This window comes from Streptopelia decaocto (genome assembly GCF_964273445.1).
Source record: "Streptopelia decaocto genome assembly, chromosome: 1".
NCBI lineage: Eukaryota > Metazoa > Chordata > Aves > Columbiformes > Columbidae > Streptopelia > Streptopelia decaocto.
The window spans coordinates 84,001,797-84,016,323 of NC_138663.1; the positions used below are offsets into that span (position 1 = coordinate 84,001,797).

General features: G+C 45.9%; 2 protein-coding genes across 2 annotated transcripts; both read right to left on the reverse strand.

The window, feature by feature from the left end:
• Positions 1-1,262: 1,262 nt before the first annotated feature.
• On the reverse strand, positions 1,263-2,198 carry LOC309441698 (olfactory receptor 2A2-like; the record flags this gene model as incomplete). Its single annotated transcript, XM_082056643.1, has 1 exon — positions 1,263-2,198. The coding sequence occupies one exon, from the start codon at positions 2,196-2,198 to the stop codon at positions 1,263-1,265; it is 936 nt and encodes a 311-aa protein (XP_081912769.1).
• A 2,298-nt stretch (positions 2,199-4,496) lies between these two features.
• On the reverse strand, positions 4,497-5,003 carry LOC309452842 (histone H2A-like; the record flags this gene model as incomplete). Its single annotated transcript, XM_082076037.1, has 1 exon — positions 4,497-5,003. The coding sequence occupies one exon, from the start codon at positions 5,001-5,003 to the stop codon at positions 4,497-4,499; it is 507 nt and encodes a 168-aa protein (XP_081932163.1).
• Positions 5,004-14,527: the final 9,524 nt, after the last annotated feature.

A 14,527-nucleotide genomic window follows, 5' to 3' on the forward strand; every position in this document is an offset into this window, starting at 1 on the left:
AAATGAGTTAATTTTCTTCATGCAGTTAGAGACCTTTCTTTTCCATAGCTAGCACAGTTGTTGTTTGAATTTAGTTTGAGAAAAAGATAATACCCCAGGACAGAGTTAATGTTTTTAATTGCTCTGGTCTGGGAGCCAAGGACATTCTGAGTGCTCTGCCCAGAGGTGTGAGGCAGCTGGGAAGGGGGGCATAGATGGGGCAGAGCTTGACTGACATCCAGACTGATCAATAATAATATTCCATGCCATTGGCATCATGCTTCCTATTGAAGGACAGTCAGGATCTTCTTGCGCTCTCATGCTCTCTTTGTCAGAGCTGGGTTGGAGACCTGTTTGGTGGAGTTCTGTCTGGGGCTTTCTTTAGTTCAGCCTTTTGCCATCCTGCAAAAGGCATCCTTTGTTCAGCAATCTGAAGTGAAGTTAGGTATAGAATAATGGATCAAACAACTGAAGATTCAATATGAATGCATTTCAATAAGGTAAGCAAGGGATTAGAAATTCTAGTTGGTTTAATGGTAACTGGAATTATTTTGTGAACTGGGTTTTTCTCTCTATTTTCTCTCTATTTTCTTTCTAAATATAGACTTGAAGATGTAGCATCCTAAGGATATAGGAAACACAAATATGATAGGAAAAAATAATGTCTTATTAGAATCATAGCATTGTCTTGCTTGGAAAGTCCTTTAAGATAATGGAGTCCAACTGTTAACCCAGCACTGCCAGGTCCACCATTAAAACATATCCCTAAGCGCCACAGCTACATGTCTTCTAAATACTTTCAGGGATAGTGACTCAACCACTTTCCTGGGCAGCCTATTCCAATGTTTGATAACCCTTTCTGTGAAGAATTTTTTCCTGCTATCCAATCTAAACCTCTCCTGCTGCAACTTGAGGCCATTTCCTCTCACCCTAATAGAAATTAGGTTAACTGATATACTCAGAAAAAAAAATCCCACTACAACAGTATTTTATTCTGAGTGCTAGTTAGAAACAAGAAGATAGACTGTTTTTTCCCAGATAGGTCAATAGTTCTGGTAAAACACACGACCTACCTAGGATGGCCACATATAAGGAAGAAAAATTAGTTATCTCTGATAAATGGAATAATAATTAGACATTTTGTGTTGTGGTATTTATTAGACCGTATAGAGATACATATCTTGTGTTACATTTTAACCCCTTAAAACTCAGTGAGGAATACCCAAAGGGCTCAGGAAGAAAAAGTAGAGAGACAAGAGACAGGTGAAAGCCTAGAGCTGGAACTACATGGAATGAAACACTCTTTTCCTCATTTGAAGCTTCAGCAAGGCTTCCTTCACCTGCTTGTTCCTCAGACTGTAAATCAGCGAGTTCAAACTGGGGCTGATGAGACCGTAGAAAAGGGAAAGAACTTTCTCCTGCCCAGATGAATTACTGCTCCCAGGCCACATGTACATAAAGATGGCATTTCCATAAAACAGACTCACCACGGTCAGGTGGGAGCCACAGGTGGAGAAGGTTTTGTGCCATCCTGCTGCAGAGTGGATGGGCAGAATGGTGGACAGGATGTGCAGGTAGGAAATTAGAGTTAAGGCTAAAGGGAAGAGCAGAAAGCATATGCAAACAGCAAAGATCAGGATTTTATTGGCAGTAGTGTCAGTGCAGGCCAGCCATAAGACAGCAAGAATTTCACAGAAGTGGTCAACCTCACAGAGGCCACAGAAAGGCAGGTGTAAAGCCAGAGGGGCTTGTAGTGTACCAAATATGAACCCCAAAGCCCATGAAACTGTGGCGAGGGTGAGGCACACCCTTCGGTTCATGATGAGGGCATAGCAGAGGGGATGACAGATTGCCACATAGCGATCATAAGACATCACGGCCAGCAGTATGCACTCTGTAAGTGCAAAGATTAAATAAAGATGTATCTGTGTCCCACACCCAGCAAAGGAGATGGTTCTGCCTTGTCCAAGGAGGTTCCTCAGCATATGGGGGACATTGCTGGAGACGCAGCAGATGCCCACAATGGAGAGGTGGCAGAGGAAGAAATACATGGGACTGTGGAGTCGGTAGTCCCGGCAGATAAGCACAAAGACAAGTATGTTTCCCATCAGAGTGGCAGAATAGAGTACAGAGAAAAGGCCAAAGAGGAAGAGTCGCAGGGCTGGGTTGCTGGAGAACCCCAGCAGAATGAGTTCTGTGACAGATGTTTCATTCTGCATGCTGTGTTGGAGGAGAGGCAGCACAAACTGCAACCATAGAGATCTGGAAGAAAGAAAATTGAAAGTTTTCTTAAGAATGTTCCTCCCTTTACTTTTCACACTGCAGTTCTGTTCTCCCTCTTTTTCCCTCTGACTCCAGTGGAAGGTGAATACTACCCTCACCATAGTGAGCAATGTAGATCTGAATTGCAAGATCTAATCTCTCTAATATCTGCACAAACTTTGAAAATTTTTGAATAATCTTCCAGAACTTTACTGTATAGCTTGCCCTTATTGTCTTTCTTTTTCTGGGTTGTTGTGGGGTTCTTTTCTGGGGGGGGGGGGCGGTATGTATTGGACAAAATAACAACTTTCCATCATGATGAAGGTGATGGGCGTCAATTAAGGTGAAAACAGAATGTCTTGAAAGCAGTTAATTTAAACTAAGTCTACATTAAAATGAATGCACAGTTCACAAAATAATTCCAGTTCTACCATTAAACCAACTAGCATTTCTAATCCGTTGCTAAGGGTTGCTCTTTTGGAAAGACCAAAACTGCCCTGTTACATTTCATTATGCATGAGAAGGGTAAGACAGAGGGCTCTTCCCAGTCATTATCTCTAGCTCTTCCTCTGTCTTGCCCCAGCAAATATGGGATTTTGTCCTCTCCCACTTTCCCATGTTGGCCATGATAATTCTCTCTATAGCTTCAGGGTCCCCTTTCATCCAAAACCTTGAATCTACAGCTGTGTGCCATTGCTAACCCCTTTTCCTCTCTGAAGTTGCTTCCTTCTTCTTTTTGCATCTGTTTCCTCTCCCCTCACCTGCCTTGAAGGCTCTGAAAATGCCTGATGCCATTTACAGCACATCTGCAAGTGCCCCCTTCAGAGTCCCTATGCTCTGCCAAAGCTGTCTAAGCCCACATGCCCCATTCACTGCCCAGTCCCACTGTCATGGGTTCTCCCACAGTGCCCCATGCACTGGAAACAAGCCCACTCATTTGGAGAAGCCTGCTTCCTCCCGTCACAGCCATGCTGGAGGAAGAGGGAATGGGGCTGAACTCAGGGAGAGGACTAGAAGCCACTGAGCCAACAGGGCCATTAGCAGAGACCTTGAAAGCAGTGACAAGCCTGGACTTTGCAAGTCTGAGAGACAGCATCTGTTCTCCCATCCTCTACTCCAGTCTTGCCCCATAGCTAGGAGATATACCTTGCAACTAAACAAGTGCGGAAAATGGTTGTAAAGCAAAGGAGAAAGCAAATCCTTGTCAGGAATAAATGGTCAGAGAGTTGCTCTCTCTCGAAAAATTTGAAAACTCCTTTTACGGGGCAGAAATCCTAGTGTAGTTATTTAACACACCTCAAAGGATATACCAGGTTATCTTGCTCCAGGTATCAGGAAAGGAGAGCACCAAAACATGGGTTATCCATGGCTTATTTTCAGATTTCTAGGTGTGGAGGGTTTTCTTTATATCCTTTGACTGACTCTAAATACTGAAAATACTTTAAATCTCCCAGTGTTGCAGCCGATGACTTTGTCACATCTGGAGCACTCATTAACAGTCAGGAATACCTGTTTTGTAAATTCCCCTTGGTATCAGTATTTACGTCAGTACCACTGACATGAGTAAGAAGTTGTTTCTGGTGTCACTGGGATAATTTCCCTGCTGAATAGAGATGTTTATGTGCTACGCATTGTCTCTGAGGCTTAAAGGCAATGGGAGATGATGGATGTGTGTCTCTCTTTGTCTCCATGGGAAACCACTTCTCGAACACGTTAGTAGAACAAGATTGAAAGAGGAATGTGTTTCAACCATTCTTGAACCGAAGCTCGTCATGCCCTGAGTTTCTATAAAATCCCTCAACGAGTTGTGTCACCTGTTTGTAACAGCTTTGAATGGGATGCACTCACCTATGGAAACTAGACAACAGACTTCCTATGGCATATGTGCGCTTCCTCTCTCTTCCTTCTACTCTCCTGGAGTTCCAGGGAAAACTAACTTCAGTCTAAGTGTATAGGATACATAGTGGTGCCTGTCAGGACCAGTTGCCCTCCAGGCAGGTTGCTGCCCTCCTTCTCAGCAGGGGTAGCCTGCAGCCTCACTTTGCAGAGCTTTATGCCCATGCCCAGCTGTGTGCCCTTGTCCAGCCAGAAGACATTAGTCCGACACACAGCATGAAAGGCCCCAAGACCCACATGGCCTTGCAAAAGCTTTTATTACACACTTAGACCATAGAGATGGATTTGCCAAGAGCATTTCAAACAAGATAGCCCTTGCCTTGCCTGGTTGGTGTGCGGCAAGAGCTTCTGCTTTCTCCTCAGTTGACAACAGCGGTGGCAGGGGCAGGTGCAGCCCTTTGCCTGGGGCACCTCTTTGTACTCTTGGTTGTCTTCTTTCCGGAGCGTGCGGCCAGGCGCTGGCGTTGGGGGCCAGCCTTGCCACGCTGCCTGCGCATGCTGCCTCGTATGAGCTTCTTGAACACAGAGCTCCTTTGCATTGCCATCTTCAAGTGCAATGGAGAAATGCGCTGCTGCTTTTTCTCCTTGGAAATCTTTGCAGCCTCGTCCATGGTCTTTTGTGTCACACACTGCAGCACTGCAGCCAGATAGACGGGGGCCCTGGCTCCAACGCGCTCAGCAAAGCGGCCGCTGCGCAGCTGCCTGTCTACACGGCTCACAGGGAAGAGCAGCCCAGCCCGGGAGGACCGTGAGGAGCGGCTCTTTTTGGCCTTGGCTTCAGTGCCATTGGAGGGCTCCTCAGAACATGCCGCTTCAGGCTCGCTCTCCTGCTCAGACACTGTGCAGACCTCCTGTTCTCCGGACATACTGCTCGCAGCTTGCTCCCACAGGTATGTCCCCGTTGCGTCTTCCCGTGCCCTGCTTCCTTGCCCACCTGTCCTCCTTGCTGGCCTTTGCTGGTGGTTCCTGCCTCTGGGCTCAGGCTGCCTGCACCTGTCCTTGCTGGCCTGGCCAAGCCTTGTCTGGGCAGGACGTCCCCACGGGCTCTGGACAGGACCGGCCCCGCTTTGGCCAAGACCCTTGGAAGAAGAGCTCAGGCTGAGCCCTTCTCCTGTGCAGGCTCAGGCCCTTTGCTCACCTGGGCAGCAGGAACAAGGGTTCTACTAGGACAGAGACCAATAGGAAAGGACTTGCTCTATGACATCACCTCCCCGCTTGTGACATCCTCCCTGCTGCCTCTGCCCTTTGTGGGTGAGCTCAGGGAGCAGCTCCACTCCTGTTTTGCATGGGAGAGGCTTGGCATGGGAGGAGCTGCTACATACCCAAGTCATCTCTTTTCCTCTCCTCTCCTCTCCTCTCCTCTCCTCTCCTCTCCTCTCCTCTCCTCTCCTCTCCTCTCCTCTCCTCTCCTCTCCTCTCCTCTCCTCTCCTCTCCTCTCCTCTCCTCTCCTCTCCTCTCCTCTCCTCTCCTCTCCCTTATCGCTTTTCTCCCTGGCTCTACCCTGTGACAGCTCTCCCTTCAGCACTTGCCTGTCGCCTCCAACCAAAACCCATATTGCCACCCCTGGGGAGAAGATCTCCTTCCCCATGTCATGGGATACCAGAGCCACAGGCTGTCATGGGTCCCGCCTTTCAAGACATATCACCCCCAAAGTGTCATTTGTAGAGGCTTATTAAGCAGTAACAAAGCCTAGACTTCAAAAGTTTCTGTGCCAGTATCCATTCTCCTCTCTTCCATTCCAGTCTTGCCCCTTTCCTGGAAAAATACCTTGTAATTGAAGCCAACAGGGAAACGCCAGTGAAACACCTCAAAGAAATTAAGTGGTTTTCCTCTGAGAAGGTGACGTGGCCAACAGTCCAGCTGTAGTGCCTCTACGCCAATGCACACAGCATGGGGAACAAACAGGAGGAGTTGGAAGCCACAATGTTGCTAGAAAGCTATGGCCTAGTCACTGTTACTGAAATTTTTTGGGATGAATCCCATGACTGTAGTGTGGCTATCAATGGCTACAGGCTGTTCTGAAGGGACAGGCAAGGAAGGAAGGGTGGAGCAGTTGCCCTCTACGTCAAGAGGCGGATAGAGTGCAAAGAGATGTCTCTGAAGAATAGCCACAAGCAGGTTGAAAGCTTATGGTCAAGAGTTAGAGAGGGAACCTTGCATTTGGTATCTGCTACAGGCCACCCTGTCAAGGGGAACCTATTGACAAAGCTTTCTTCCTCCAGCTACAAGAGGTATCGTGCTCACAGGCTCTTCTGCTGGAGGACTTCAACCACTCTGACATCTGCTGGCAAAGTAGCACGATGAGCTGTAGGCAATCCTGGAGTGCATTGAGGATAACTTCCTAAGCCAGGTAATAAAGAACCCTACCAGGGGGGGATGTATAACTGCACATGATGGTCACCAATGCAAGTGAGCTAATCGGTGACATCCAGATTGGAGGCAGCCTGGGCTGCAGTGGTCAGGCAGCAGTGGAGTTTGCAGGTCTGAGGAATAGGTGTCAGGCAAAGAGTTAAGTCAAGACCCTGAATTTTAGGAAAACCAACTTCCAGTTGTTCAAGGAATTAGTCAATAGGACCCCCTGGGAAACTGCTCTCAGGATGAGAGAGCAGAACAGATGGGCAGATTTTAAGAGATGCTTTCCATAGAGCACAAGAACTCTAGATTCCCAGGTGTAAGAAATCAGGTAAGGAAGGCAAGAAGCTGGCATGGCTGAGTCGAGATCTGCTGGTCCAACTAAAGGGCAGGAAGGAAATGTGCAGGCAGTGGAAGCAGGAACAGGTATCCTGGGAAGAGACAGGGACACTGCTCTGTTGTGCAGAGATGAGGCCAGGAAGGCCAAGGCGCAGCTGGAGCTGAACTTAGCAAGGGATGCAAAGAATGACATGAAGGATTTCTACAGGTATGTCAAGCAGAAATGTGTCAACCAGAAAAGAAAGGTCAGAGAAGGTGTAACCCCCCCAATTAGCAAGACTGGCAAACTGGTAACAGTGGACGAGGAGAGGCTGAGGTACTCAATAACTTTTTTTGCCTCAGTCTTCACTGGCAAGCTTCTTTCCACACTTCTTGAGTGGATGAACTGCAAGATGGGGACTGGGGGAACAAAGTCCCTCTCACACTAAGAGAATATCTGGTTTGTGACCACTTGAGGAAAATGAACATGGGACCTTGATGAGATGTATCCCAGAGTCCTGAGGGAACTGGCTGATGTAAAACCAATGGCAGTTATGTGAAGCCCCTGGTGACTGGAAAAAGGGAAACATTGCACTCATTTTTTTAAATGGTAGAAAGGAGGACCCCAGGAATTACTGACTTGTCATCCTCACCTCTGTGCCTGGGAACAGATTCTCCTAGAAACTATGCTAAGACACATGGGGGACAGGGAGGTGATTCAAGACAGCCAGCATGGCTTCATCAAGGGCAAGTCCTGCCTGACCAACCTAGTGGCCTTCTGTGATGAAATGGCTACATCAATGGACAAGGGAAGAGCTACAGGTGTCATATATCTGGCCTTTTGCAAAGCCTTTGACACGGTCCTCCACAATGTCCTTCTCTCTAAATTGGAGAGGTACGTATTTGATAGGTGGACTGTTTGGTGGATGAGGAGCTGACTGGATTGTTGTATGCAGAGAGTAGTGGTCAATAACTCAACGTCTGGATGGACATGGGTGACAAATGGTGTTCCTTGGGGGTCTGTATTGGGACTAGTACTGTTCAATATCTTCATCAATGACATAGAAAATGGGATTGAGTGCACCCTCAGCAAGTTTGTGGATAACACCAAGCTAAGTGGCACAGTTGACATGCCTGAGGGTTGGAATGCCATCCAGAGGGACCTGGACAAGCTCAAGAAGTGGGCCCATGTGAACCTCACGAGGTTCACCAAGATCAAGTGCAAGGTCCTGCACCTTGGTTAGGACAATCCCCAGTATCAACACAGGCTGGGGGATAAAGGGATTGAGAGCAGCCCTGCAGAGAAAGACCTTGGGTGCTGGTGGATGAAAAGCTGGACGTGAGCTGGCAATGTGCTCTTGCAGATCAGAAGGTGAATCATATCTTAGACTGCATCCAAAGGACCATGGCCAGAAGGTCAAGGGAAGTGATTCTGCCCCTCTACTCTGTTCTTGTGAGATCCCACCTGGAGTCCTGTGTCCAACTCTGGAGACCTCAGTACAGGAAAGACATGGCCTGTTGGAGCAAGTGCAGAGCAGGGCCACGAAAATGATCAGAGGACTGGAACACATCCCCTGTGAGGAAAGGCTGAGGGAGTTGGGGTTCCTCAGCCTGGAGAAGAGAATGCTCTGGGGAGATGTTATTGTAGCCTGTTAGTACTTCAAGACGGTCAATAGGAAAGACGGGAACAAACTTTTTATCAGGGCCTGTAGCAATAGGACAAGAAATAATGGCTTTAAATTAAAAAAGGGGAGATTTAGACTAGATATAAGAATTTTTTTTTTACAGGGAGGGTTGAGAAACACTGGAACATGTTGCCCAGGAAGGTGGCAAATTCCCCATCCCTGGAAACATTCAAGGCCGGGCTGGAGGGGGCTCTGAGCAACCTGATCTAGTTGAAGACGTCCCTGATCATTGCAGGGGGGTTGGACTAGATGGCCTTTGAAGGTCCCTTCCAACCCAAACTATTCTATGTTTCTATTATTTGTGTCAAGTGTGTGAGAGAGAAATGCAGAGATTGCCCATGTGAGTTAAGTTTCAACAAGTCGTTGACATTGTGTCTGAGAAGTTGCACTTATGTCACACATACTGTGATGAAGGATGTTTAAAACAAATCTTTGGGTAAAGGGAAGAATACCTTCTCTTCCCAGAAGATATTGGCCTTTGTTTTTCTCATTTCCTTTGATTTTCATGGAAGTTTCCCAGTTTTTATCTTTGTATGTAGACCTTCATGTCACAAAGTTATTAGGTATATGGCTTAAACTCCCCTGGAGTCTTAGTTGGACAGCAGTAAGTAAGAAACTATAGTAATTTATTATTACTATTAATACTCATAGAGCTATTCTTATGTGAAGACTCTTTGAGAGTGTGAAATATTTTCAAACCTTGTAGTATTTCAAGGTATAATGATGTATTTGGGAAAAGAGCAGCTTTTCTAATTGATTAACTTGTGATACTATGATTTCATTTCTTCTGATCATTCTTTCCAGCAGAACTTTGTTGCATACATGAGAAAAGGAAATCAAATCCTCACAGCAGAATTAATCCTGTTTAAATTTCCCAGGTTTCCACCTGCCATCCAATATCCAGCTAGCTCCTGAGCAGTGGTTCCCCAGCCAACTTTCCCAAAAATGTATACTGAGCATGACTTCATACAGTATGGAATATCCCTTTGACCAGTCAGCTGTCCTGGTGGTGCCCCTCTCAGTTTCTTGTGCACGTGACACAGCATAAGTGTCGAGGGTTTTGATTGCGGGGTGACAATAAAACCCTGGCAGATGTATTGTTAACCTCCTCCCCTCCCCCTACTTCCCCCTTTTGCCCCTCCCTCTCCACCCTTTCCACTAAGGACAGGCAATCAGGAGAAAAAGAAGGACAGAGAGAAGAGAGTTGGAAAAATTAAAAATGTTTTACTAATGCTACTAATAAGAATAGAGAAAATAATACAAAATATACAAAACCAATCTTGAAAGTCTCAGCAACTACAGAGCCGGCACCCAAAGTCCTGGATTGGACTCTGAAGCCAACCGGAGCTGGATTCAGTCTGTCACTAGGCCTCATTTTGCAGGGAAGACTAGCAAGATCCTCTCCTAATGTCAGCCATAGGCAAAAGGGAAAAAGGGACAAGATCCTCGTGATCTCCCACTTTTATATGAAGTATTCACGTGAACGGAATGTTATACACAGCTGGTCAGTTTCTTGGTCATCTGTTTCTCGTTGCCCCTCTCACGAGATGTCCATCCATGCTTATCAATAACTTCACATTCCATTGCTATGTTTACCAAACCATGTATCTGGTTCTCCAGGAAAATGCAGCTAATATGAAGGCTTTAGCTGACAGGCAAATTCACTAAAAGAGAAACTTGTTTTTTAACAAAACCAGGACAATGAGAAGCTGAAAAGTCCTTGACTACTTAGCAACAACTAAAACGCCAGTGTATTATCAACATTATTCTCATTCTAGATCCAAAACACAGTGCTATACCAGCTACTAGGAAGATAATTAACTCTATCCCAGCTAAAACCAGGACAGTTACTTATACTGTAACAACTTACTTGTTAAACTCTGTAGATTGTATCCTGAAAAAACAAGAACATGCAACTGGCCCTTAGGACCTTTGCCTAAAAATAGTTTACTGAGAGCATATTTAGGGCTCATTTAGAAAGCTAGTTTAACCTTTTGAGAATTCCTGACCCAATCTAACAGTGTCATGGAAAGAAAAGGCTGTGGTATCAAATGCATCATGGGAAAATCTTGCCTGTTCAGCATGTTCTGCAAATTAAGTGGTCCTCAGGAATCACTGTCATGCAAGACAACTTCCAGTGAACAGAGGGCGGTAGAAACATGACTTCAAAAATCCATACAGGATAGCAGTATTTAGAACTCTCCTTCCTAGGCAACTGCTTGAACACAGATTTCCTTCTACTGTGCCATTTTTGTCCCCTCTAGACTGTAATCTTTCTAGGATTTCCAGCTCCTTATGGTGGTTTTTAAGAAGTGATTAGGAGGACGCCGTTTCACTCAGACCTGCAACAGGCATCAGTATGGTGATACCAGTATGCTTGATACGTCTGTCTCAGATATTCTCCTGTTACCCATTGAAAGCACCCCGCTCTTTCCATATCTTTCCGACTGAACAAGTTGTTTTGACATGTGTCAGAACAACATGTTTACTCTATGGTCCTGATTAGGTTGTGGTAATCGAGGGGAGGGATGCCCATCAGGTACTCTTGGGCAGCCCAAATCATGATTTGCATACTTTATTATCCCATTCCTTGTCCATCCCATTCTCCGCTGCAATATCCTCCATAGGTCTCCATGGAGATGCCTGCTTCCTCCTGCTCCTAATTACTTTTTCTCACTTTTTCTCACTGATCCCAATTTTAATATGTGTGTTACCTAACTTTAGATTTATGATACTGTTATCTAGGTAATTTTTGCCTTATATGTTATTACTGATATAATCTAATGATGGCTGGCTTTGCAAAATTCTTGCCACCAGTACTTCCCTCCAATTATCCGTGATGTGCAATGATTTCTCACTTAAACTGCCCCTTAACCACCTGAGAAATCCAACCATTCTTCATGGTGATGTCTGTAACTCTTCTCAACCTCTCACACTGTTTCTTGCTATGTCGGGCAATTTTTCATGCCGTAGCCAGTAGTTTCTGATGCCTTGGTTGTTAGTTTAACCTCAGGGCAGGGCATAGTCAGCAGCCTGCGTGTGCCTGCAGCCCTAGCAGTTGACATGAGAGTTTTTCAAACACAAACGCACCCCCAAGAAGAGGCAGCACAGGTCCTGGGCTGAGAGTCCACCACATCTGCAATCTGAGGATGCAGCAGAGGCAATGGTTTCTCAGCCTCCCCCCAAACCAGTGTGACAGAATTCTTCTTGATTTCTTCCTGGAAACTGGATTTCCTCATTTCTTCATTGCACAAATTCTGCTGGTTTTGGTGTTCTCCATGTGCTTGTCTGCTCTCACTGGCAATATTCATATAGTGGTGATAATAAGGGTAGATTGTTCCCTCATTTCTGCATGTACTTCTTCCCCTCTGCTCCGCCCTTGTCAGAGACATAGTATACCTTTGTCACCACCCCCAGCATGCTTTGTAAGAAACCAAAAGGTCCTTTCCTTCATGGGACATCCTATCTAGATTTTTTTTTGCCTCGGCTTTTGGTACACCACCAATTGCATACTCTTGAGCACCAATTGGTTACGATCTTTAAGTGTCAGTATCCAGGCCCTTGCAATTATGTCATCATAAACCACAGCTTCCGCCTTCTGCTTGCAACTTTTTCAGCATGGACTGAATTTCTGTTCTCAGTAACAGAGACATGCATCATTTATCTTTCTGCAAGTAGAATATAACTAGCCATTTCGTCTGTGTTCTGGCAGCACATCTTAAGCTGGTGTGTGCCAGGAACTGTATAAACACTTATTTTTCTCATTTGTGTTTTGCCTGTATTTTGGTCCTTCTGCTTCATTCTGCTTTCTTCCCTTCTAATTCTCAACAGCATTCTAAAGACCCTTCCATTGAGAGAAGGTGGAAAGCCTTCTCCACTTGTGTGTCTAACTTAACTGTGGTTATTTAGCACTTTGGATGTGCCTCCATCATCTACTTGCAGCTCAAACCCTGATGTATCCTGAATGAGGGTGTTCTGATTTCTATCACCTATGCAGTGGTAACTCACTTGCTGAAACCACCAGTGTACAGCCTGTGGAAGAAAGATGCACAAGTAGCATCCCCCAAAAAAAGCTTTCTTGTGAAAAACAAATCTTTGGAGCCCATGAAATTTAGCAGGGAGGAAATTTGAAAAATCCATACAGATGGAAAACCTGTATTTCAGTTAGCCGAGAGGTGTGATACAATCTTTTTCCTGACCAAAACTTTTGAGACAAACAAAGGAAAGAGCTGTGTGGAGAAGGCAGAGAAGCAGTGTAGTGGAAATGGGCAGCAGAGACCTACGGTGATCTTCCACAGTACGGGTCAGAAGCAGCAGTGGGCAGCTTTCCATCTGCAGAGTATCTGGGGAGGGAGGGGAGGTGTCAGGTCCTGCTTCCACACGGCCTGAGACAAAGAAAATGGGTAAAACAGATCTGTTGAGGCATGTATAGTGGCTAATTCATGTCTCACAGATAGGCATCCTGCATGACTGATTCACAGTGCAGCCAGGTAGGTGTATTACTGCTGTCTTCCCTAGGCTGAAAGATAAAGCATTGCCTTGTAGAAAAGTTGTGTGATTAAAGACTAATCCCCACAAACACAAATGAATGGAATTAAGAAGAAGGAACAAGAGCAGGTGGGGAAACCCTGGTAACCTGACAACGGCCACACAAAGCACCTTGACCTGGGTCCTCCCAGGGCTGCCACAGTGACCATTGTGGAGGACTGAGACCCACCAGGTGAGTCAGTGGTGGGGACTCACAGACTGCCTAGGGCTACAGGACTCATTACTGGATCATGGGAAGAGCATTTTGAGATTGTGTGAGACATTTTACAGGATATTTAGGGTAAGAATCAAAGGTGTTAATGGAGGAATCAAGGTGCTTTAGGGAGGAACAACTGGAAAAGAAAAGGTGTCATGGAGGCACCCCAAAAGTCAATTTAGGCAGACAATAAGCTCCAAACAGACTTCATTTTAACCAGAGCTGTTTAGCAGATAAACAACTAGAAACTAGATTTATACAAAATTATTCAGCACTCCAACAACATTACAAAACACAGGTTCAGATACCAGTTAGGAGTTTAGTTACTACACAGCTGATTCAAAGTCAGGGGATCAGATCCCAAAACTCTAGGGTAATGATTCAAAATGCGCATCTTCACGCTCTTACAAAGTGAGGACTATCAAGGGTACCCAGAAGATTTCTTACCAGTTTGGCAATGTGTCTCAGTCCTCACGGATTGATCCTTAGATGGACAGACTAAGGAGGACAGTCTTTCACTGAAGACCCACTGCTTTGAGGAAGACCAACTCAATAGGGGTCTCCAGTGTGGGCTCCATTTATACCCTAATTGAATCTGAGCTGTGGCCATTTATTTTAGTTGTCCAGAAACTTTTCTCAGTCAAGGCATCTAATTGGTCAAATGCCCTGTCTGTCAACCAAGGGGCATATGCATGACTATAGTGGTCCATCAGCCTGTTGCTTTCAGGGATGGGAGGGAACTGCATCTGCCACAAAGGAAAAATGGGATAAAAGGGGCTGGTTGTTTGTGAACAGTACACCTGTCTGGCCATGCCAGGTCACTGCAGTCTCTTCTGTCATCTTATTAAACTCTTGTTCCTGACTCTTCTGGGTGATTTGCTGTCTATTCTGTGTGCACCTATGTGTGTGGAGGTCTGAGTGCCAGTCACTGGTGAGTGACCCCTGGGTCAAAAAGGGTCTTGAGTGTCAGATGCCAGCAACTAGGGAGACTGGAGAGTGTGCCTATGGTGTGGGTGTGGCTGTGTGCCTGTCAGTGTGTAGTCACTAGCTGATATCAGGCTGGACCAGCCATCAAGGACGATAAGAGGTTTGACAGCCAGGTATTGGAGTGGCTCTAAGTCTGAACTGGATACTGGAGAGGCCAGAGGGTCTGAGAGCCAGATACTGGAGGAATTAAGAGGTCCAAGCCACCTACATGGAGAGACTGGTCAGCTACTGGGAAGGCCACTTGTTTGTGTATGTGTGTGGATGAAACCAGGAGACCAGGAGATCCAGGAGCCAGTTACTGAA